Below are 24,513 nucleotides of genomic sequence, written 5' to 3' on the forward strand. Positions count from 1 at the left end.
TTCGGGCCATGATCCTTACAGCCAGAATGTTTGGTTTCATTCACTGTGTTCAGTTGGGAAGGGCTCATCCGTATGCCCTTATCCCTTGTGGGCCGCAAGAGAGCGCTGGGGGGTCCGCGAAAAACTTGGCAGAAACAAAAAAATTATTTACGAGATTTTTTTTTTCCAATCCTAAAATTATTAATGACTATAGACTATTAATCTGTATATAGTTTTATGGTTTATATAAGTGGATACTTAACTGTAATGTGTTTATCCCAAAATCCTTTGCGCTCTTTAAGGTTTTGCATACAGTTGAATGGAGCAGTTAGCGGCTGTAAGTGCAGGACAGATGATGGAAAGATTTGCAAATCATGCAAATCTGACTTGGCGAGCGTTGAGGAAACCAGAAAGCATGATGAATCTTACATTGCGTTTGGTTTTACCTGCATGTTAAAGCAGGGAGTAGATAGACCCCAGTGTGTTCTTTCTCAAGAGATTGTCTCCAACGAATGCATGAAACCATCCAAGCTCAAGCGCCATCTACAGCAGAAACTTCCCAATGAGGCAGAAAAATCGACTATTAAAACATCAGGAGTTGTGTTTGACCCGGCAGGCTAGTATTTTTTTAGCAGCAAGCATCTGTCCCTGAGAGGTGTTTAAAAGCCTCATATTTGGCATCACTCCACATCGCGCGTGCTAAGAAGCCGCACACAGTTGGCGAAGCATTGCTATTACCAGCTACCAAAGACATCGTCAAAGTTATTTGGAGAGGAAGCGGCACGAAAGGAAGATTGTTTGCCTTTGTCAGACAACACAGTAACCAGACGCAATGGAAATATTTCAAGAGTTCACACTAGGGCTGTAACGGTATGAATTTTTTACGGTATGATAATCGTCTAAAACAATACCACGGTTTGACGGTTTCGCGGTATACGGTATGTTACAAATGTTACAAAATAATAGAACAGTGAAGCAAATTTGACTTTTTCCAAATAATATATTTTCAGTTACTATGAACAACACCACTTACAATGAACAAATAAAAATAAGAAAATAATAAATAATGTGTCAAAGTCCAAATAAAGTCCAAATAAACATGGTGCAAATCCTCAGTAAAAAAATAGATATAAATATTTACTATACTATAAATAGTTACATAACGAAACTAGATTCAATATGGAACATCCTTAGGTTTATGTGCCAGCATGGATATGGTTGTCTATCGATATGGATTTGGATATGGTTGTCTGCAATGCACACAAACAGCTGCACCTTCATTTGCGTCTTTTGAAAACAGCAAGAGCAGCAGTTCGTCTTTGCTGTGTCACTGTTTTGTCATGTTTCTGTGCTGCTGTGCATGCAAAAGTACTTAGTATGAGAATTATTTCATGCAAAACTTTTTTTGCGTTTTATTTAGCCGCGCATAAATGTATGCCTATCTCTCATTCTGTGTTGTTCAAAAAGCTCACTGTTGGTCCACAAACAAAAGCGAAACCTATGCTTATTGGTTGTGATATAGCGAGTTTGAACCAATCTGGGCATGGAGGAGGGACAATGCATCAATGTATCGTGTCTGATTTGTCCGGAGACACAGTGACGAGCGTTTCTTTGTCAAATCAGCGTTGTCAAATGTTGATGACGTAACCGCACTGATTCCGGAGCCTCTGAAAGTCCGCGAATGTTATGTGATACAGCACTGGAAAGCTGAGATTCTCTTCTTTATGCCAATCTTTGAATTGTATGAATCGGATCAGCGGATCAAATGTTATGAAACATTTAAGAGCAATACTTATTTTTAGCCGCTGGCGGCTGTCTCGGTCTTTAAGGGTTAAAACCGTTGATATGCAATTGTTCATGGTATGATAATCGTGCACGTTCAAATCGTGGTAGACCGTCATACCGGTATATTGTTACAACCCTAGTTCACACCTAGCTCATGATTTATATGTAGCTTGTTTGGCGTGCTGTCCCGGGAGAGAGCCCTGAGCTCAAGAGATCCTCAAGCCCAGAGCTCCCCCCTTTCGCAGGGTGAGGGGAGATTGAGCTCAGGTCGATCTTAAACTCCCCCGCTGCTGAGGCCAAGGCGAACTTCCTGAGAGTAAGACATTAGAAAATAGATTTAGGCTTATTTGTCTATAATATAGAGCACATTTGGATGGTGGGATAAAACCAAGGAACCCGGGAGAAACCCACTCGGACACAGGGAGAACATGCAAACTCCACACAGAAATTCCCGATGGCCCAGTGAGGAGACAACGCCATTGGTTTTCTTGCTGTGAGGCAACAGTGCTAGTCACTGAGCCACCGTGCCGCCCATTCTGGATAAAGGTGGGAGGAGGGGGGTTTCTTCCAGACGAAGATAGCTGTAGAAAGGAAATGAGGATATATATATATAGTGACTTGGGATCCTCTGATTGGAGGATCATGATTAGCTAATGTGGACCAGCTGGGTCAATCATGAGCACATGCTCTTCTCGAAATTAGTTTAAAATTAAACTTCACTTCGCAATTTTCCATAAATACAAGACAGGGAAAAAAACTTTTCATCCACCAGTGCCTTAGTTAGAAAAGCTATCTTGTTCAGTTAATGTGAACATTCGTTGTTGTTGTTGTTGTTGTTATGAAATATAAAAATTTTGAGAATCATTTTTGGCTATAGTGAGTTGCCAACTAATAAAATAAACAGTTTTCAAAACAATACCATTTGACATGCCTGTGAAATATAAACTATAATGTCTTTACGTTACACAGAATTTTAGTTTACATATTTATACTTAAAATACATAAGTGCCTTTAAACTTTAGGCAAAAGGGTCCCCTGCAAGGATTCATCATATTTGAGGGTCCCTGAGATTAAAAAGCTTGAAAACCCCTGCTCTCGAGACATCAGAGACGTATTTTACATCTTGTATAAAGTGGCATAATAAGTCATAATATGTTTTTATTGATGTTTCTAAATGATTATTTCCTTATTTCATGTCTGTGTTCATATTATCTCTAATATTTTCCTTGTTTTGTATGCTTTACGATAGGGCTGGGCGATTTTTCAGATTAAACTGAATTTACGTTTTGACAACGATTTAATTTTATATGAAATCGAGAATCGCGATTTTTAAAAATATATACATTTAATACATTATAATGGCACCAATGTGCTTTGGTTCACTTTCTGTATGAAGCAATAAGCACACCAGAAGCGCCTCTCGGCCACGCGCTCCGCAGCACCACGCAGCGCCATGGTTTAAGAATTTTAAACAGGTTCTATACACACACCGGCGCCGCCCAGCCACGATTCACAACGCAGTACATTTTTCAGCCACGTCACAGAGCGTCATCTGATTAGTTTCATACTAAAACATTGCGTACGCACAAACCTGTAAATGTGCGCACGCAAAAAAAAATTCAGATGTATGAAACACTGCGTACGCCGAATCTCACGCATATTCTTTTGTACATCCGAATGAACGTGAAACTGAGCACAAAACCCCTCCCTGCCTCCTCCCCCGTATTAATATGCTAATGACTCTACTTTGGCAAAACCCAACGAAAAAGCAACGGCAAAAGCAAGAAGAGAAACTCTGAACAGAATGTGATCTGGACGTGCTGCTTTCGGAGGTAGACCGGAGAAAAACTGTGTTATTTGCAAGTTTGTCTTCCGGAATTAACAACAAAAGAAAAAAATAGAGTGCGAGAGTTTAGCTGATGCGGTTAACACAGTTAAATCTGAACATCGCACTGAGTGAATTAAAAAAGAAAGAGTGTGATTTATAGGGGTAAAATAAGTTGTACCTTCAACAGTTTAGTGGCGCAGCTCGTAAAACGCATATCAACATGTTTTGACGCGTTCGAGCATGAACTCGGTTCGAATCCAGCGTCTAATGAACTCATCCCCCCCATTATGCGCCCGAAAATTAATCTATGCGACCTCATAATATATTTTGGCGCATTAGTGCGACTGCAGATACTGGTTGTAGTGCGACCTGTTTTGATTTTTTGTAAAAACGTGCTGAATCGCTCTTCCCTGCCGCTATATTGGTTCATATTAGCTGTCAATCACTCAAGGTATTCCGCTGTCAGATGACAGGGAAGGAGCTTTAATGACCACGGGAAATGCAAACGGCTGAAGAATGAAAACTTAAAGCACACAGGTTTGCAAACCCTATCTAAAGTTGAGGGCGCAGATGAGAGCGATCATGACACGTGATGGATATTGATCTGCCAGCTGAGATCAATCGAGTACCTGCTTTTCGGAGAAGGTGCCCGAATCTCCATGCGTTGCATTCACTGCGTGTTCAGCGCAAATGTCCGCTAAAAGTCAAATCTAATACTGTACATATCATCGCCAAAGAAGCTCGCCTTTACTAAGTTTACACTGAAACTGCGGCTCATCATAACAAACAGCGGTTTTGCGCCGGTGGTCACAGCAAGAATCCTGCTCTGCCTGCTCATATATTGGGTCGGCTGACTCGCCTGCTTTCCACTAACACAGAAAAATGAAGATCAGCTCAGACTGAACCTTTAAATTGACACAAACTGAAACCAAAACTTTTAAAGAGTGATAGAAGTGTTTCTCTTGTCTATTCTTGTTTGAGGTGTATATTATTTTTTATTTATTTACTGATGACTGCTTTCCAGCTTTCAGCATTGAATTGAATTATTTATTATAATATTTTGTTCGTTTTGTAGCAGAAATATTATTTATTAAATTGACATTCATATAAAAACAGCAGTACAAAATCAATATTTCTTACTGCAATGCTTCATTTTTGTTTGATGCAAACTACAATTATTTTTCATAAAGTAACAGACTTTTTATAGCAGATATTCATGCACGTTCAAGGCAGTTCATTGTTACTATTATTGTCATTTTCATTATCATTAATATTCTATAATTATTAGACATTCATTTTGGAATTATTGCACACAAATATCAAGTCATCACAGCATTAGTTTGATAGTTGTTTCTGGTTTTTGTTAGTCCTATTGATGTTGTTTTAAATTACAATAAATCCCTTAAAAAACTATTTGCAGCGGTTCATTTTTGGTGGGTGCTCCTAAATCTTTTTTGGTGCTCCTCAATATTTGAAGTTGGGAGCACCGGTGCTACCAAGTAAAAAAGTTAATTTCGAGCCCTGTTCACGCATGCAAGTTCATCTTCAGATAGTGTCTTTATAGCAATGTGTGTGCAGTAGATCACTCAGATTACATTGGGAAAACAGGCGACCGCTGCAAATTGTGCTTTAATGTTTGGCTGGTCAACTGTATGGTATGGAAACCTTATATACCTGCTAGATGAACCCGTCTCATACAGCTGCCATTGCACGGCTCAAAGACACTTTGTAGAGAGGAATTTAACACAACTGCCTCTAGGAGTCGCCAATGGAAATAAAACAGACACGAACAAAAAATGTGCGTACACCAGCCATGAAGCTGGGGTGGAGCTGCGCACATTCCCACGTTCAGTTCATCGTTATTAAATCTAAACGTGAGCGATTCTGAGCGTGAAACCTGGCGAACGCAAAGTTTTTGTGCGTACGCTTCGTTGATACATGAGGCCCCTGGTGTGCGACCTGCTTGACTGCCTGTTAAAGTCATGTAGGATTTTACTTGTTGCATTAGTCTGAGTCACGTCTGTGTGGATTGTCAAGACATATTCCCTCATCAAGTCGATAAACTCAATCTCAACATGTATGAAGGACGTAAAAGCCTGCCATGTGAAAAACCGCGCCGATCTTTTGGTTTGAACACGAGCAGAGGTGAGGGACTGTAGCAGTGAAAGTGAAGTACCCGCCCCCATGACGTCATTTAGCGGATCTAGCTGACAACCAGACAGATCAGGCAGCATGATACAGAGAGTGGAGCAAAGCGAATCAAATGATCGGTATTTAAAAGGGGGAAAAAGAAAAATAATTAAATATATTATTTTATAGTAGACACACATCTGGTGCTTGTATTTGCTCCTGCTATACGTCCACAACTTCACACATTGGGTTAAATTAGGCTTTACAGTTTCCATGTTCAGTCCTTTACTTCCACTGTATCTTTTTAAGAAAAAGGCAGCATCATTACAACCTGACATTCAATCAGAAGACAAAGTCAAAGCCGAGCTGACAGCCAATCTTTCCTTGGCTCAGCAAAACTTGCAAACAGTACCTCTGTATTCCTGCAACGGGAATATTTACACAAATATTTCTTATTCAAATCTTCAGCAACGCTATTTAACTTGTGAATTTGTTTTACATTTATTTACACCTTGACCGATTTTTGTGTGACATTAAAAATACAATGTTCCTTAACCAGATGGTTTTTCAAGTTACTTTTATAGAGAATGTTACTTCACTCATGTTGTTGTAATGTTTTGAGAAGACGAGTAACAAAAAAAAAAATCTAAATCGTGAATCGGTCAAACTTTATAAAAAACCTAGATTTTATTTTTTTGCCAAATCGCCCAGCCCTACTTTAAGATGTGTGACGCTGCACTAAGCTTGACACTATGTGATGAGGCTGAATAAATACAATATATTTTAAAAAGTATTAGGAGAATTACGCATGTCCAGAGCACACAACACACGGTTAACACACACTTTAATGGGGGAAACCATTAAATGCATGACAGTGAGTTACAAGCTGACATCATAGTATGCGAGTATATGATGATGAGTACATGTCGATGATGCAGAGATGAAAAAGGAAATCTTTACAGAAATTAAATGCAATCCTGGAGTGTTTTCTTACAATGTAGAATAGTGTTCAATAAATATACAGACAATCGTTTACTCTTAGCAGTACCTCTTAATTTGCTGATTACAGGCCAAACGTACAGCCTCTGCAGTGTTTTCCACAGTCTTCGTGACGTACTGAATGTGAAAGTGTGTGTTTTGTTCATGTTTTTCAACAGAATGAAGTAAGGGTGTCACGATCCTCCAAATCCTCGATTCGATTATATTTTTGATTCTAAAGTCACGATTCGATTTTCGATTATGAATAATTAATTAATAACGAATTAATTATTTGTAGCCTACCGTTTAAACTACCTGACCTGCATGGTCTTTGTTTTACCCATAAACAAATCATACAGTAGATGAATAAAGGCAAGTTACACACATAATTACCACCTGTCAATCACTTTTTTTCCGCGGGACTCGTGAATAGGCAGTGATCTGTGTCGTTATAATGGCGTCGGTAAAAAAGACGCACAACCAACAGGAACCAGCCAACAGTATCTAGAGTAGTGCTTTGAAACCGTACAAATGTATGTAATTGACGCCTAATCTCTCGCTATACACTTTACTATGAGGGTGTTTAAACCTTAGAATCAAAATTGGAAGCAGTCACGTGGTTATAGGTGAAAATGAAGCTTCGGACGTCACTGATCACGTGATGATGGCAAAACGAATCAAGCTCCGGTACACTGCTTCACTGCGAGATGTATCGTTTTTGTGATACATGCTTCGAAGCCTCGGCGCACAACGTCACATCACTCAGAAATGCTACACGCCAGTGTGGATGTGGATCGTTGTCGTTCTAAAATGCCATTTAAAAACAAAGACATATTAGTGGAAACAGGGCCTGAGTGTGTATTTTTCGCGAGCTGATTTGCAACGGGTGCGGGGCGGAGGATTGGATGCGCCCATCGTCTATCATCCCAACCGTAATACGTACATAGCAGAGCTTGCAAACTGTGTTTTTTTTTGTCTGCAACACGAACGTTGTGAACATAACTCACTGGAAATCCAAAATACTCCCACACCGGCGACTTCATTGAAAGAGGAAAGGGTTTAAGCTCTGTCGACGGGTCTCCTGCAGTTTAACAAGCACTTCAACAAGCATGTTTTTTTTCCTGTTTGGCAAGCCAAGCTAACGTGACATGGGGGCGTGGCAGCATCGACGATTCTATTTTTTGATTCGATAATCGAAGTTGAGCATAAATTTCGATCGATTTTGATTAAAAATCGAAATCGTGACACCCTTAGAATGAAGCAGCAGTGTCATATTTATAACTTAAAGACTGAAAAAAAATAAGCTACCTATTCAATCAAACCAGCACCAAACAAATGTACAGCACAACAATCCAGATCTGGATCATCTGGACAGGTTCCTAATCAAAATATAAGAGAAATGACTTTCAGAAATATGTGAAAAATCCACTGAAAGCTGAAATTAGAGACCTGAAGAAAGCTGATGGCACTTCACATCACCGGTTTATCCATATAATCTGCTTGACTAGTCCTCGATCTGGGATCTGTGACTGGTGTGTCAGTATAACTGGGTATTCTTTATTGATTTATTAATTGATTTGTAATAGTATAAGCCTGATAAATGTGCTTGTTCTCTCCTGCCATTAACATGTTAATCATACAGCAGGTATTTTAAGTGCAATAAGTTAGCAGTACTAATGATTATGGGATTATAATAATCAAATCTGCTGTTGTAAGTTGATAGTGAGCTCTTTAGACAACTGTCAATAAATATTATCTAAATTTAGAAAGATAATTACTGCATTATGACATTTTACTCATGACTGTATGTTTATATAATAATAATATTTTAATAATTTGTATAATTATTATTATTTTTGTGATATATGTGGACATAAAAATAGAATAATAGAATGATAGATTCATGGATGAATGGATAAACAGATAGATGGATGAAAAGCTGGATAGACAGTATAATGGCAGATAGATAGATAGATAGATGATAGATAGATAGATAGATAGATAGATAGATAGATAGATAGATAGATAGATAGATAGATACGTCATAATAAGTCATAAAATTAATATTTATTAATATGTTTTTATTAATATTTCTACATGATTATTTCCTTATTTTATGTCTGTGTTCATATTATCTCTAATATTTTCCTTGTTTTTTATGCTTTAAGATGTGTGACGCTGCACTAAGCTTGACACTATGTGATGAGGCTGAATAAATACAATATATTTTAAAAAGTATTAGGAGAATTACGCATGTCCAGAGCACAAAACACATAAAAATACAAATAAAATCATCAACACACATAATAAAAGAGCTTTGTACCACAGTTTCAAGTGTATTCAAACACAATTTATTACAGTTCAGATGCAGACAAACACTACATGCAATAAAAGAATTACAACAACACACAACACATAGAGAGTCAGGTCTGCCGGCGTTATGAAGCCTTCTGAATACTGGATCACCGCCATCTGATTGGTTCTGTTGCTTGGCGGGCTGGAACTGCTGATCCACCAGTGAGGAGCCGGACCCGGAGCAGCAGACGTTGTGCAACCAGACGGACCTGGATCAGCAGGAATTGTGCAACCAGACGGTCCTGGAGCAGCAGGCTTGGTGTAACCAGACGGACCCGGATAAGCAGACATGCCGCAATCAGACGGACCCGGATCAGCAGCCATGCTGCAATCAGACGAACCCGGATCAGCAGCCATGCTGCAATCAGACGAACCCGGATCAGCAGCCATGCCGCAATCAGACGAACCCGGATCAGCAGCCATGCTGCAATCAGACGGACCCGGATCAGCAGCCATGCTGCAATCAGACGGACCCGGAGCAGCTGACATGCCGCAATCAGACGGACCCGGAGCAGCAGACATGCCGCAATCAGACGGACCCGGAGCAGCTGACATGCCGCAATCAGACGGACCCGGAGCAGCTGACATGCCGCAATCAGACGGACCCGGAGCAGCAGACACTGCGCAGCCCCCAAACAGACCCGTATCCACAGACAGCCTGCAGCCTCCAGAGGCATCCGGGTTACCAGATACACTGAAGTCCCGAGACGCACCCGGATAAGAGGACACACTGAAGAACCCAGACGAACCCGGATCAACAGACACCCTGCAGCCTCGAGATGGACGAGCGTTAAGAGACACACTGAACACCCCAGATGGACATAGGACGAGGGACAAGCGGAGGACTCCAGGTGGACCCGGAATAAAAGAATCCGAGTAGAATCCATTAGGTCCCGGGTCAACAGACACACTGGAGATCCCAGGTTGGTCCACGTCAATGGAGACAACACAGACCCCACACGGATCCGGGGACCCTGGGGTGCCCTTGACGATTCTCAAGATGACTTTGCTGCAATCTTTCTTGAGGTAGATCTTTCTAGTCCGTTCTCTCGATTCTGAGGCTGAAGAGAGAGAAAACATTAAAAGGTGTTATTCCCCGATAACAACCAATTCAACTAATAGCACATGCCTATAGCCATGTAATAAGCAGGATAATAAACAATTCTACAATATTTTAATCTGTGTTTCACTTCAATTACTATAATCAGCTAAAACCACAACTCATGTCTTTCCTAATCCTTCTGTTTCGCTGCTTACCGACAGCACGAGCGCTACCAGATGGGTCAGTGTGGTCCACTATAGATGTTGCTGCTGCATCCATACAGCAAAGCTTATGGATAGCTTTTCCCATTTTCCGGAAGAATGAAAGAACGCCTGTCTTCCTCCGTCCTCGTCTTTGCATCTCTAAAGAAAATAAGAAAACATTTAGAAAGTACAGATAACGGGTCAGTAGCACAACAACCAGCGGCTGGACATCACCACCCACTTTGAATGTTATCACTTCATTTAATGAGCGTTATTATAGGGGCCTTCTGCGCTGACTGGTAGGCTCAGAAGGATTATATCATCCATCCACATGGTTAATCAGCTATACTTATATTGAAGACTCCAGATCCAGATCTGTTTTTACATTACTGTGACGGTTGGGATTAGAGTTGGGGTTGGGTTAGACATTACCTGCTTTCTGGAACCGTTCTTCACCGGACTCGAACCGCGTCATCGTGGTCCCTGCATCACAAGTCTGCCGACGTAAAGTAGTAAAGCCGTCCACACGGAGGTAAACGGTCAGCTTGTAGGCGCGTAAAGGACCGGCGTCATACCATAGCGTTATTTTCAGAGACAAAATGCAGCCACACGTACTTCTGGATACATCATTTATCAGTAATGTATATAGAGCTACGTCTTCAGAGTGAGCATATGCTAATTTTAGTATCATCTTTGCTTTATAGTATTCATTTAGTATTATATTTTGCTTGTCATTTTTTTAATTTTATATATATATATATATGTTTTTTTTTTTTTACTAAACATATCAAAAACCGAACTGAATCCATGACCTAAAACCAAACCAATTCATTTAAGTCAGTATTGTAGCACCCCTAGTGGCCAATAAGACCAGCTTTACAGTACAATAATAATAGTACTATTAATAAACATCTTCAGCATAATTTACATTTACATTTAGTCATTTAGCCGACGCTTTTATCCAAAGCGACTTACAAATCAGGAAATAATACAAATAATAAACTGTAGTAATTATTACTGTAGTATATTTTACAAGTTGCTACAGTAAACTAGTAGACTGTATTATATTACAGCATTTACTCTAGTATTTAGTTTGTAGTATTTACACTTACATACTATACTTATAACAATATACAATGCAACACTTTCTCATACGCATTTGTACACAGCACCTTATAACCTGTATATTTATAACAAATCTGTACATACAACTCAACATTCAGATCTTTTGGACTAACTGCATCTCTGTTTAATCTTTATCATCTATTTTTCATATTTATTTTGTGTTGTCAATTTACGTACAGTGGAAGCTTCTGCAGCCATAACAAATTCCTGTGTGTGTGAAGCACACTTGGCAATAAAACTGATTGTGATTCGATACTAAAGAACGGCAGTGAACTGATAAATGTGAATAACTCATGATATTTTAAAAGAGCCGTGTTTCAGTGTGAATTATGACAGAGTTAAATTGTTTACAGTCATTCATCTTTTTAACACACACTGATTCTGACTGCATTCACACTGAAATATCAAATATACGAAAACATTCCATTTATTAAAGGTTATGAAGGCTAAAACACCCTCAACAGCCGTATCTCCTTACTGTAGCCACACCAAAAATGTAAAAGTTATCACACATACAGTATAACAAGAACAATTACTGTAGTAATATATACTGTAGAGCTGTTCAATATACAACTTATATTTCATTATATGAAGTTTTATATTTTATTATTGTTTATTTTAGCTTCTACATTCTCAAACATATAATAATGAGTAAAATATGATCACATAATTAATTAAAACTGTGTATTTGTATAATTGTGCTTTACATTTAGTGAAAATATGAATTAGGATAATGATATTATATCATTTTATATACATAAACATCATTAATGTTGACATTTGAGATTTCTGTCGTAATTTGTCTTGTAGTTCATACAGTATGTCATCGATTTTACCACAGTTAGTGTATAGCAGAATAGATTTACCACATCACTGTGATTTACTGTAGTAAATATCAAAAACACTACAGTATTTACCTCAGGAAATCCACTACATGTCCTATAGTAAATGTACTATATATATATAAAATAATACAGTATATTTCCACCGGTGTGCTGCTGTGCTCTTACCTGCTGTCTGGTTCTCCACGACGGCCGCAGATGAAGCTCTCTGTTCGGACGCTCCTCCAGCGCGACCGCGGCTCCTGAACTCTGGTGAATCTCGTGTAATCATTCTCTCCAGAATATTGTAATCCATATCGTGCTGTAAACGCTGTATTTTTGACTGAAAACGCATGACTGTTCGCTGACTGTCAAAAAGCATCTACACCACTGAACACCAAATCAAACTGACGCGCGTTCAAGAGTGTGTTCTAATTAGCGTTCGAAACTGTGACGTCATGCGGGGGAGGGACTGACGTGTACGCTGCTTGTGCTGTTACAACTTCAAACACAGGTAGAAAGTGTTAAACTACAAATACTACAAACGGTTAGGTGGAGAGGGTTTGGCAGACATTTCTGAATGCTTCTTAACCCTTGTGCACTGTTCAATCTAGCCTTTTGTTATGGACGAAAACATCCACTGAATATATCTGCTGTAAAAATGCATCAGATCAATATTTTTTCTATTTTTTTGCATAAATCTGTTGATCAACCTCAGTTCTGATCAAAACGACTAAATTGTTTAGAAAAATACAGGATTTTAACTCATAAAATTTATACATGATGTCACTGATTTGGTGAAACACACACAAAATGACGTATTTTCAGTATAGAGAGTAATTGTGGGCTTTATTTATTTTCTTTTATCACAGTCTTGGACATGTGAACGATAATAACAACATTGGCTTTGATGCATTATTTTTTTAGGATAGTGGATGCTGCACACTGGTGGTGGTGTGGAGAATGATTTTGAAGGATACAACTGATGGACATTCCAGGCCATGATCCTTACAGCAAGAATGTTTGGTTTCATTCACTGTGTGAATTGGGAAGGGCTCATCCGTATGCCCTTATCCCTTGTGGGCCGCAAGAGAGCGCTGGGGGGTCCGCGAAAAACTTGGCAGAAACAAAAAATTATTTACGAGATATTTTTTTTTCCAATCCTAAAATTATTATTATTTTTTTTAATACTTTATTTATAAGGATTTTTATTTTTACATTTGCACAAAAAAAGACAAACAATCAACAACAACAAAACAAAATATATAAACAAATATCCCCAACACTACTTTCCCTTTTGTGGCTTTAACAGAAGATATACATAGCTAACAGTCTGCAAACATAAAGTCCTCAAGATATACGATACACATAAAAAGTGAACAGTTCAGTGTGTGATAAAAGAAAGGTTCTGTATACCTTTATTACAAGCACTGCCATTGTGAAAGGCATTACAAGGTTACAGTGACATGAAAGAGGAATAAGAAAATATGAAAAAAAAAAATAAAAAAAGGGGGGGGGGGGGTCTTTTGGGATTATGAGAGATTTTATATATCCTCCTGCTCCAAAAATTGTAAATGGTCAACGTATGTAAGAAAGGGAGACCAGGTTTTTAAAAAAGTATTTTTTGAACCTCTTAGAGTAAATTTGATTTTTTCAAGCTGAATAAAATACATAACGTCTTTAATCCATCTACTATGTGTTGGGGCCTCAGTTTTTTTCCAATACAGAAGAATTAAACGCCTTGCCAGTAGCGTGGTAAAAGCAATTACTCTACATATTTCTTCTTTAAGCACAATATTTTCTGGACTGGTTCCAAAAATTGCCAACAGGGGTTCAGGTTCAATAGGAAAACCATACATTTCACTAAATGATTGAAAAATATCTTTCCAAAACCTCCCTAGATTTGGGCAGAACCAAAACATGTGGGCAGTTGTGGCTGGTGAAATTGAGCATCTACTGCATGCTGGACTAACAGTAGGATAGATCTTAGACAATTTTAAATTTGTAAAATGTAACCTGTGAAGTATTTTAAATTGAATAAGGGCATGTCTGGTACAGTGTGATGATGAATGTACTTTATTTAAAATACCATCCCATTCTAAGTCTGTGAAGTCTCTGCTCAAGTCGAGCTGCCAGGAGGTTTTAATATGTTCTAGACTTTGAGGATCAATTGTACAAATTAAAGAGTATATATGAGAAATTGGTCCTTTACTTTCGGGTTTTAAGTCTAATAATGCATCAATTACTGAGGCAGCAGGTAATTCAGGAAAAGATTTAAATTTTGACTTAACAAAGCTTCGTATTTGCAGAAATCTAAAAAAATTGTTTTTGGGCAGAGAAAAATTATGAGCAAGCTCTTCAAAGGAGCAAAAAATATTATTAATAAATAAATCTTTCAGGCATTTAATCCCCTTCTCCTCCCACACCCGGAATGCAGAGTCTGTACAAGATGGGGCAAATAAGCAGTTAGAGGCAATGGGACCTGCAATTGAGAGAGCCTGAAAGCCAAAATGCTTTCTTAACTGTGACCAAATTTTTAATGTATGTACAACTATTGGATTAAAAGAAGTCATATAATTCTTATCTGAAATTGGAAGTGATGCACATATCAAAGATTTAAGAGAAGCTCTGGAACAAGCTCTTTCACCCTGTACCCGCAGTGGAATTGACTCTGGGTCCCAAGAAGATACCCAGTACAACATTTTTTGAATGTTGCTTGCCCAGTAGTAAAACAAAAAATTTGGCAGTGCCATGCCTCCTTGGGATTTATTCCTCTGGAGGAATGATTTTCTAATACGAGGTGATTTACCTCCCCATATAAAACGGCTTATCAATTTATCTATGTTACAGAAAAACAGTTTTCTTATGAATATGGGTATATTTGAAAAAAGGTATAAAAACCGTGGGAGAACTGTCATTTTAGTTAGATTAATACGTCCAGACAGTGAAAGAGGTAGAGTGGACCATTTCTTGAAATCTTGTTTACAACATTTTAGTAATGGATAAAAGTTGGCTTTAAACAAGTCATTAAAGGAGCGAGTAACTGATATGCCTAAGTATTTAAACTTATCCTGATCCACTTTAAATGGTATTGTGTAAGAAGATCTATCTAGAGGGGCATCAATCTCAAAATACTCTGTCTTGTGCATATTTATTTTATAGCCTGAAATTTTTCCAAAATCTTTTAAGACTGATAGTATGTGAGGTATTGAATGAGTTGGATTTGAGACATATAAACGAACGTCATCTGCATATAAGGAGATTTTATGTTCTTTGTCATTCCGAGTGATTCCTGTAAAAATAGTAGATTGACAAAGTAATATGGCCAAGGGCTCAATCGAAATGGCAAACAGCAAAGGTGAAAGGGGGCAACCCTGCCTTGTACCTCTATACAAAGGGAAATATTCTGAATAGATATTATTTGTGCAGACTGAGGCTATTGGGGCAGAATACAAGAGCCTGATCCAGGAAATCAAATTTTCAGGGAAGCCACATTTTTTGAGAGTAAAGAAAAGATATTCCCACTCAACTCGATCAAACGCTTTTTCAGCATCAAGGGAAACGATGATTTCATTGATATCAGAGTGTGAATGCATGTACATTACATTAAACAAACGCCGCAAGTTATTAAACGAATTACGTCCACAAATGAAGCCTGTTTGATCACCATGTATTACTGCTGGACAACTTGGTTCAAGGTGCAATGCAAGAGCCTTGGCTAGTATCTTAAGGTCCACATTTAGCAGTGAAATTGGCCTATACGATTCACAGAAAATGGGGTCCTTATTTTCCTTTAACAAGAGTGAGATAGATGCCTGTGTGAGAGTCAGTGGGAGAGCGCCCCTCTTAAAAGATTCATTATATACTGCTACAAGAAGTGGGCTTAGTAAAGCTGAGAACTTCTTGTAGAACTCTATAGGAAAGCCGTCCGGCCCAGGTGCTTTACCACTCTGCATAGCCACGATGGTATCCGTGATCTCTTGCTGTCTGATACAATTTCCCAATTCAGAATCAATGTTAACAGGAGGGAGGTTTAACTTCTCAAAAAATGACTCAAAAACAGAATAATTATTAGTACATTCTGTTGAATATAAAGAGGAGTAATATTGAAAAAATCTATTGTTTATATCATGGGGAGTGTGTAATACAGAACCAGAAATGGATTGGATTTGACTGATCATTTTGGAAACATCGCATTGGCGGGCTTGGTAGGCTAATAATTTACTGGCTTTATCACCAAATTCGTAATATTTGTGGCGGGTCTTCAATAGCCTTTTCTCTTCTTGAGTAGTTGTCAAAAGTTTAACTCTGTCTGAAGGCGCAGTCTTTCCTTGTATAATTTAGGACATTGTTTTACAGCATATTGTTCATCTAATTTGTTTATCTCATCTGAAATTTCTCTAAGTTTGGCAGTCTCTTTTCTCTTGGTGTAGGAGGAGAAGGAAATAATCTTTCCACGTATAACAGCTTTAAGAGCCTCCCATAATGTGGCTCTTGAGTTTTCTGGTGTATCATTTGTCTCAAAAAAGAAGATTATTTCTTTTGATAAAAATGTAACAAATTTTTCATCTGACAATAATAGAGAGTTTAACCTCCAGTGCCTGACACCTGAATGATAATTAGGAAAGCTAAGTTTAAACGAGAAAGGAGCATGATCTGATATTACAATGTTATGATATTTGATTGATGAAATAAGAGATATTAGGGCTTTATCGATCAAAAAGAAATCAATACGGCTGTAGGTATGATGTACTGGAGAAAAGAATGAGAATGCTTTAGAGGAGGGGAAATAAAATCTCCATGGATCAACTAGCCCATACTGTTTACAAAAATCTTGTATAAGTATAGCAGATTTAGCAGGTGGTATGACTCTGCTTGAGGATCTGTCTAACGACGTATCCAAAACACAATTATAGTCACCGCCTATAATCAAAGCATGATTGTCAACTGATGGAACTGTGCTAAAAACTTTGCTGAAGAAAGAACAATCATCAAAGTTTGGGGCGTAGATGTTGATCAGTATTACTTGTTTATCAAACAGATGGCCTGGCACAATGATATTTCTACCATTAATGTCACTAATGACATTATCATTGACAAATGGAACATCTTTTCTAATAAGTTTAGCAGTACCTCTGCTTTTAGCATTAAAGGAGGAATGATAAACCTGCCCACCCCAAGATCTTTTAAGTTTCACCACATCTGTATTCAACATGTGTGTTTCTTGCAGAAAAGCTATTCCTGTCTTTAGGAAATGTAAATGTGACATAACCTTATTCCTCTTAATCACGTTATTAATGCCTTTCACATTCCAAGTCACAAAATTGATCTCACTTACTTGATGCTTGGACATTTTCTACAGGAAAACAACTAGTAAGCGAATCAAAATAGAGAAAGAGAGACTATACATGACTATAAGCATTGGCAACATATAACTTAAGCATTTGCTGACATGAAGGGATTCTAACTGAGAGCTAATTAACAAAAAAAGCCACACAAAAAACCCACCCACCTCCAAAATTAAACCCAACATAACTATAAGAAACCAAACGTCTACTGGTTTACAGTGTACCATCACTTACCAGTTATCATTTCTACTCTGTAATGTAAAAAAATAAATAAATAAACAAATCAAATAAAAAAATAGTAATACAGCTATTGAATTCTCGTCAAAAAAAAATAAAAAATTGAAATATTAACGTTACCAAGAGCACCGTTTTATCTTAATATGAACACTTTCAAACAACGATTATGAACTAGATTAACAGGTGAATCAGTTTTTAAATTGTCCGTTTAATCGCTTAAGTGATTATGTAATCGAGAATACGTTTAGAAGCAAGCAGTTACGAAGCAGTCTACTATGAGACATTTACAGCTGCTTGCTTATCGCGGGTGGCAAAACCTCCTGAACGAAATCAGTAGCTTGCTGAGGAGAATCAAAAAAATGTTTCTGACCATTATGGGTGACTCGTAAACGTGCAGGGAAGAGAAGACCGAATTCTATACCGGCCTCTCTCAGCCGTGCTTTGATCGGGTTGAACGCTGCTCTCTTCTTAGCCACCTCCGCGCTCACGTCTGGATAAAACTGAATCCGAAAGCCCTTGTAGAGAAGCTGTCCCTTTTCCCGTGCGAGTCTAAGAATCAGTTCCCTCGTCTGGAAGTGGTGAATTCGAACAATAAAGGGTCTCGGGGGTTGGTTTGATTTTGGTACGGGAGCCAGGGAGCGATGTGCTCTATCCACCACCGGGGGCTTGGGAAAACTCTCCTTCCCGAATACTTTAAGTAGAAGTTCTTCAGTAAATGCGGTTGGATGCGCGCCCTCAGTGTGCTCAGGAATGCCAATTATTCTCACGTTGTTCCTTCTTGAGCGATTTTCTAAGTCGTCGAGTTTCATTTTCATTCGTTCGTTGTCTTTGGTCAGAGCTGCGCATGCAGTTTCCAAAGAAGTGACATGGCCATCCACGTTGGTTAATGATTCCTCGACATCTTTCAATTTTTCCCCCTGGGTTTGCAGCGATGCTTTCACAGCTGAAATGGAGGTTTTTAGCTCGGAAAGAATCTCCACTCTGAGCGCTGCGACCTCTGATCTGATGCCCCCGAGAAGCTCGCGGATGTCGTCTCCCTGTGTCGAAGCCGCCATACCCGACGCTTGCACGTTATCCTCCTCAGTTATTCCAGTGTTCTTTTTTGCATTACCTCTCGGCATATTAGGTTATAAACGCTGTCACGATGTCTTGTTAATCTTATGTAAAATATCAGATACGCTTAAAACGCGTAGAGAACTCAGATTAGTCAAAGTGATTGAAAGTAATATTCAGAGCAGAAACGTGCGACTTCTTACTCCGCCATCATCGCATTTGGATACTCCCAATCCTAAAATTATTAATGACTATAGACTATTAATCTATATATAGTTTTATGGTTTATATCAGTGGATACTTAACTGTAATGTGTTTATCCCAAAATCCTTTGCGCTCTTTAAGATTTTGCATACAGTTGAATGGAGCAGTTAGCGGCTGTAAGTGCAGGACAGATGATGGAAAGATTTGCAAATCATGCAAATCTGACTTGGCGAGCGTTGAGGAAACCAGAAAGCATGATGAATCTTACATTGCGTTTGGTTTTACCTGCATGTTAAAGCAGGGAGTAGATAGACCCCAGTGTGTTCTTTCTCAAGAGATTGTCTCCAACGAATGCATGAAACCATCCAAGCTCAAGCGCCATCTACAGCAGAAACATCCCAATGAGGCAGAAAAATCGACTATTAAAACATCAGGAGTTGTGTTTGACCCGGCAGGCTAGTATTTTTTTTAGCAGCAAGCATCTGTCCCTGAGAGGTGTTTAAAAGCCTCATATTTGGCATCACTCCACATCGCGCGTGCTAAGAAGCCACACACAGTTGGCGAAGCATTGCTATTACCAGCTACCAAAGACATCGTCAAAGTTATTTGGAGAGGAAGCGGCACGAAAGGAAGATTGTTTGCCTTTGTCAGACCACACAGTAACCAGACGCAATGGAAATATTTCAAGAGTTCACACCTAGCTCATGATTTATATGTAGCTTGTTTGGCGTGCTGTCCCGGGAGAGAGCCCTGAGCTCAAGAGATCCTCAAGCCCAGAGCTCCCCCCTTTCGCAGGGTGAGGGGAGATTGAGCTTAGGTCGATCTTAAACTCCCCCGCTGCTGAGGCCAAGGCGATCTTCCTGAGAGTAAGACATTAGAAAAAAGATTTAGGCTTATTTGTCTATAATATAGAGCACATTTGGATGGTGGGAGAAAACCAGGGAACCCGGGAGAAACCCACTCGGACACAGGGAGAACATGCAAACTCCACACAGAAATACCCGATGGCCCAGCGAGGAGACAACGCCATTGGTATTCTTGCTGTGAGACAACAGTGCTAGTCACTGAGCCACCGTGCCGCCCATTCTGGATAAAGGTGGGAGGAGGGGGGTTTCTTCCAGACGAAGATAGCTGTAGAAAGGAAATGAGGATATATATAGTGACTTGGGATCCTCTGATTGGAGGATCCTGGGTCAATCATGAGCACATGCTCTTCTCGAAATTAGTTTAAAATTAAACTTCACTTCGCAATTTTCCATAAATACAAGACAGGGAAAAAAACTTTTCATCCACCAGTGCCTTAGTTAGAAAAGCTATCATGTTCAGTTACTGTGAACATTCGTCTTTGTTGTTGTTGTTGTTATGAAATATAAAAATTTTGAGAATCATTTTTGGCTATAGTGAGTTGCCAACTAATAAAATAAACAGTTTTCAAAACAATACCATTTGACATGCCTGTGAAATATGAACAATAATGTCTTTACGTTACACAGAATTTTAGTTTACGTATTTATACTTAAAATACATAAGTGCCTTTAAACTTTAGGCAAAAGGTTCCCCTGCAAGGAATCATCATATTTGAGGGTCCCTGAGATTAAAAAGCTTGAAAACCCCTGCTCTCGAGACATCAGAGACGTATTTTACATCTTGTATAAAGTGGCATAATAAGTCATAATATGTTTTTATTGATGTTTCTAAATGATTATTTCCTTATTTCATGTCTGTGTTCATATTATCTCTAATATTTTCCTTGTTTTGTATGCTTTACGATAGGGCTGGGCGATTTTTTTTCTGATTTTTTTCGATTAAATCGAATTTACGTTTTGACGACGATTTAATTTTATATGAAATCGAGAATCGCGATTTTTTTAAAAAATATATACATTTAATACATTATAATGGCACCAATGTGCTTTAGTTCACTTTCTGTATGAAGCAATAAGCACACCAGAAGCGCCTCTCGGCCACGCGCTCCGCAGCACCACGCAGCGCCATGGTTTAAGAATTTTAAACAGGTTCTATACACACACCGGCGCCGCCCAGCCACGATTCACAACGCAGTACATTTTTCAGCCACGTCACAGAGCGTCATCTGATTAGTTTCATGTTAAATATCATGCGAATGTGCACGTTTGGTGTGTGATACTTTAAACTGTCATGTGCGGGTCGTGTCGCGGCGCTTCTGGGGCCTCATGTACGAAGACTTGCGTGGAAATCATACTAAAACATTGCGTACGCACAAACCTGTAAATGTGCGCACGCAGAAAAAAATTCAGATGTATGAAACACTGCGTACGCCGAATCTCACACATATTCTTTTGTACATCCGAATGAACGTGAAACTGAGCGCAACATGCACGAGCGCAAAACCCCTCCCTGCCTCCTCCCCCGTATGAATATGCTAATGACTCTACTTTGGCAAAACCAAACGAAAAAGCAACGGCAAAAGCAAGAAGAGAAACTCTGAACAGAATGTGATCTGAACGTGCTGCTTTCGGAGGTAGACCGGAGAAAAACTGTGTTATTTGCAAGTTTGTCCTCCGGAATTAATAACAAAAGAAAAAAATAGAGTGGGAGAGTTTAGCTGATGCGGTTAACACAGTTAAATCTGAACATCGCACTGAGTGAATTAAAAAAGAAAGAGTGTGATTTATAGGGGTAAAATGTGTTGTACCTTAAACAGTTTAGTGGCGCAGCTCGTAAAACGCATATCAACATGTTTTGACACGTTCGAGCATGAACTCGGTTCGAATCCAGCATCTGATGAACTCATCCCCCCCCACCCCCCCGCTACATATCAGATTTTGCCTACTATTTATCACAAGAAAGACAAGTAGGAATGATTAATAACTCTGTGCATCATATTTTATTGGCACATTTATTGAATGGAAATGTTTCTGATTCACGCATGCAAATTCATCTTCAGATGGTGTCTTTATAGCAATGTGTGTGCAGTAGATCGTTCAGATTACATTGGGAAAACAGGCGACCGCTGCAAATTGTGCTTTAATGTTTGGCTGGTCAACTGTATGGTATGGAAACCTTATATACCTGCTAGATGAACCCGTCTCATACAGCTGCCATTGCACAGCTCAAAGACACTTTGTAGAGAGCAATTTAACACAACTGCCTCTAGGAGTCGCCAATGGAAATAAAACAGACACGCACAAAAAATGTGCGTACGCCAGGCATGAAGCTGGCGTGGAGCTGCGCACATTCCCACGTTCAGTTCATCGTTATTAAATCTAAACGTGAGCGATTCTGAGCGTGAAACCTGGCGAACGCAAAGTTTTTGTGCGTACGCTTCGTTGATACATGAGGCCCCTGGTGTGCGACCTGCTTGACTGCCTGTTAAAGCGTAAAGTCATGTAGGATTTTACTTGTTGCATTAGTCTGAGTCACGTCTGTGTGGATTGTCAAGACATATTCCCTCATCAAGTCGATAAACTCAATCTCAAGATGTATGAAGGACGTAAAAGCCTGCCATGTGAAAAACCGCGCCGATCTTTTGGTTTGAACACGAGCAGAGGTGAGGGACTGTAGCAGTGAAAGTGAAAGTACCCGCCCCCATGACGTCATTTAGCGGATCTAGCTGAAAACCAGACAGATCAGGCAGCATGATACAGAGAGTGGAGCAAAGCGCATCAAATGATCGGTATTTAATAGGGGGAAAAAGAAAAATAATTTTATATATTATTATTATATAATAGACACACATCTGGTGCTTGTATTTGCTCCTGCTATACGTCCACAACTTCACACATTGGGTTAAATTAGGCTTTACAGTTTCCATGTTCAGTCCTTTTCTTCCACTGTATCTTTTTAAGAAAAAGGCAGCATCATTACAACCTGACATTCAATCAGAAGACAAAGTCAAAGCCGAGCTGACAGCCAATCTTTCCTTGGCTCAGCAAAACTTGCAAACAGTACCTCTGTATTCCTGCAACGGGAATATTTACACAAATATTTCTTATTCAAATCTTCAGCAACGCTATTTAACTTGTGAATTTGTTTTACATTTATTTACACCTTGACCGATTTTTGTGTGACATTAAAACTACAATGTTCCTTAACCAGATGGTTTTTCAAGTTACTTTTATAGAGAATGTTACTTCAGTCATGTTGTTGTAATGTTTTGAGAAGACGAGTAACAAAAAAAAAAAATCGAAATCGTGAATCGGTCAAACTTTATAAAAAACCTAGATTTTATTTTTTTTGCCAAATCGCCCAGCCCTACTTTAAGATGTGTGACGCTGCACTAAGCTTGACACTATGTGATGAGGCTGAATAAATACAATATATTTTAAAAAGTATTTACGCATGTCCAGAGCACACAACACACAGTTAACACACATTTTAATGGGGGAAACCATTAAATGCATGACAGTGAGTTACAAGCTGACATCATAGTATGCGAGTATATGATGATGAGTACATGTCGATGATGCAGAGATGAAAAAGGAAATCTTTACAGAAATGAAATGCAATCCTGGAGTGTTTTCTTACAATGCAGAATAGTGTTCAATAAATATACAGACAATCGTTTACTCTTAGCAGTACCTCTTAATTTGCTGATTACAGACCAAACGTACAGCCTCTGCAGTGTTTTTCACAGTCTTCGTGACGTACTGAATGTGAAAGTGTGTGTTTTGTTCATGTTTTTCAACAGAATGAAGCAACAGTGTCATATTTATAACTTAAAGACTGAAAGAAATTAAGCTACCTATTCAATCAAACCAGCACCAAACAAATGTACAGCACAACAATCCAGATCTGGATCATCTGGACAGGTTCCTAATCAAAATATAAGAGAAATGACTTTCAGAAATATGTGAAAAATCCACTGAAAGCTGAAATTAGAGACCTGAAGAAAGCTGATGGCACTTCACATCACCGGTTTATCCATATAATCTGCTTGACTAGTCCTCGATCTGGGATCTGTGACTGGTGTGTCAGTATAACTGGGTATTCTTTATTGATTTATTAATTGATTTGTAATAGTATAAGCCTAATAAATGTGCTTGTTCTCTCCTGCCATTAACATGTTAATCATACAGCAGGTATTTTAAGTGCAATAAGTTAGCAGTACTAATGATTATGGGATTATTATAATCAAATCTGCTGTTGTGAGTTGATAGTGAGCTCTTTAGACAACTGTCAATAAATATTATCTAAATTTAGAAAGATAATTATTGCATTATGACATTTTACTCATGACTGTATGTTTATATAATAATAATATTTTAATAATTTGTATATTTATTATTATTTTTGTGGTATATATGTGGACATAAAAATAGAATAATAGAATGATAAGAGTCATGGATGAATGGATAAACAGATGGATGGATGAAAAGCTGGATAGACAGTATAATGGCAGATAGATAGATAGATAGATAGATAGATAGATAGATAGATAGATAGA

General features: G+C 38.7%; 4 protein-coding genes across 13 annotated transcripts in view; 3 read left to right on the plus strand and 1 right to left on the minus strand.

Moving 5' to 3' along the window:
• arhgap39 (Rho GTPase activating protein 39) overlaps nt 1–24,513 on the plus strand; it is a 297,080-nt gene that overhangs the window by 266,178 nt on the left and 6,389 nt on the right. The window lies entirely within an intron of this gene.
• pycr3 (pyrroline-5-carboxylate reductase 3) overlaps nt 1–24,513 on the plus strand; it is a 540,655-nt gene that overhangs the window by 75,982 nt on the left and 440,160 nt on the right. The window lies entirely within an intron of this gene.
• The window catches only part of si:ch211-221n20.8, a 142,362-nt gene that overhangs the window by 20,496 nt on the left and 97,353 nt on the right, over nt 1–24,513 (plus strand). The window lies entirely within an intron of this gene.
• On the minus strand, nt 9,029–12,655 carry LOC137488706 (uncharacterized). 3 transcript variants are annotated; one of them, XM_087298866.1, is made up of 4 exons: nt 12,436–12,655; nt 10,313–10,459; nt 9,448–10,116; nt 9,029–9,380 (listed from the first exon to the last, which is right to left on the minus strand). In XM_087298866.1, exons 1-4 carry the CDS (start codon nt 12,626–12,628, stop codon nt 9,163–9,165), a joined length of 1,227 nt encoding a protein of 408 aa, XP_087154992.1. In that variant the 5' UTR covers nt 12,629–12,655; the 3' UTR covers nt 9,029–9,162. The 3 variants fall into 3 exon arrangements, with proteins under 3 accessions (XP_087154992.1, XP_087154991.1, XP_087154990.1); XM_087298865.1 differs by having other exon boundaries at nt 9,029–9,297; nt 9,364–10,116; XM_087298864.1 differs by having other exon boundaries at nt 9,029–10,116.

This window comes from Danio rerio, chromosome 20, assembly GCF_052040795.2.
Source record: "Danio rerio strain M-AB ecotype USA chromosome 20, GRCz13ab, whole genome shotgun sequence".
Taxonomy (NCBI): Eukaryota; Metazoa; Chordata; class Actinopteri; order Cypriniformes; family Danionidae; genus Danio; species Danio rerio.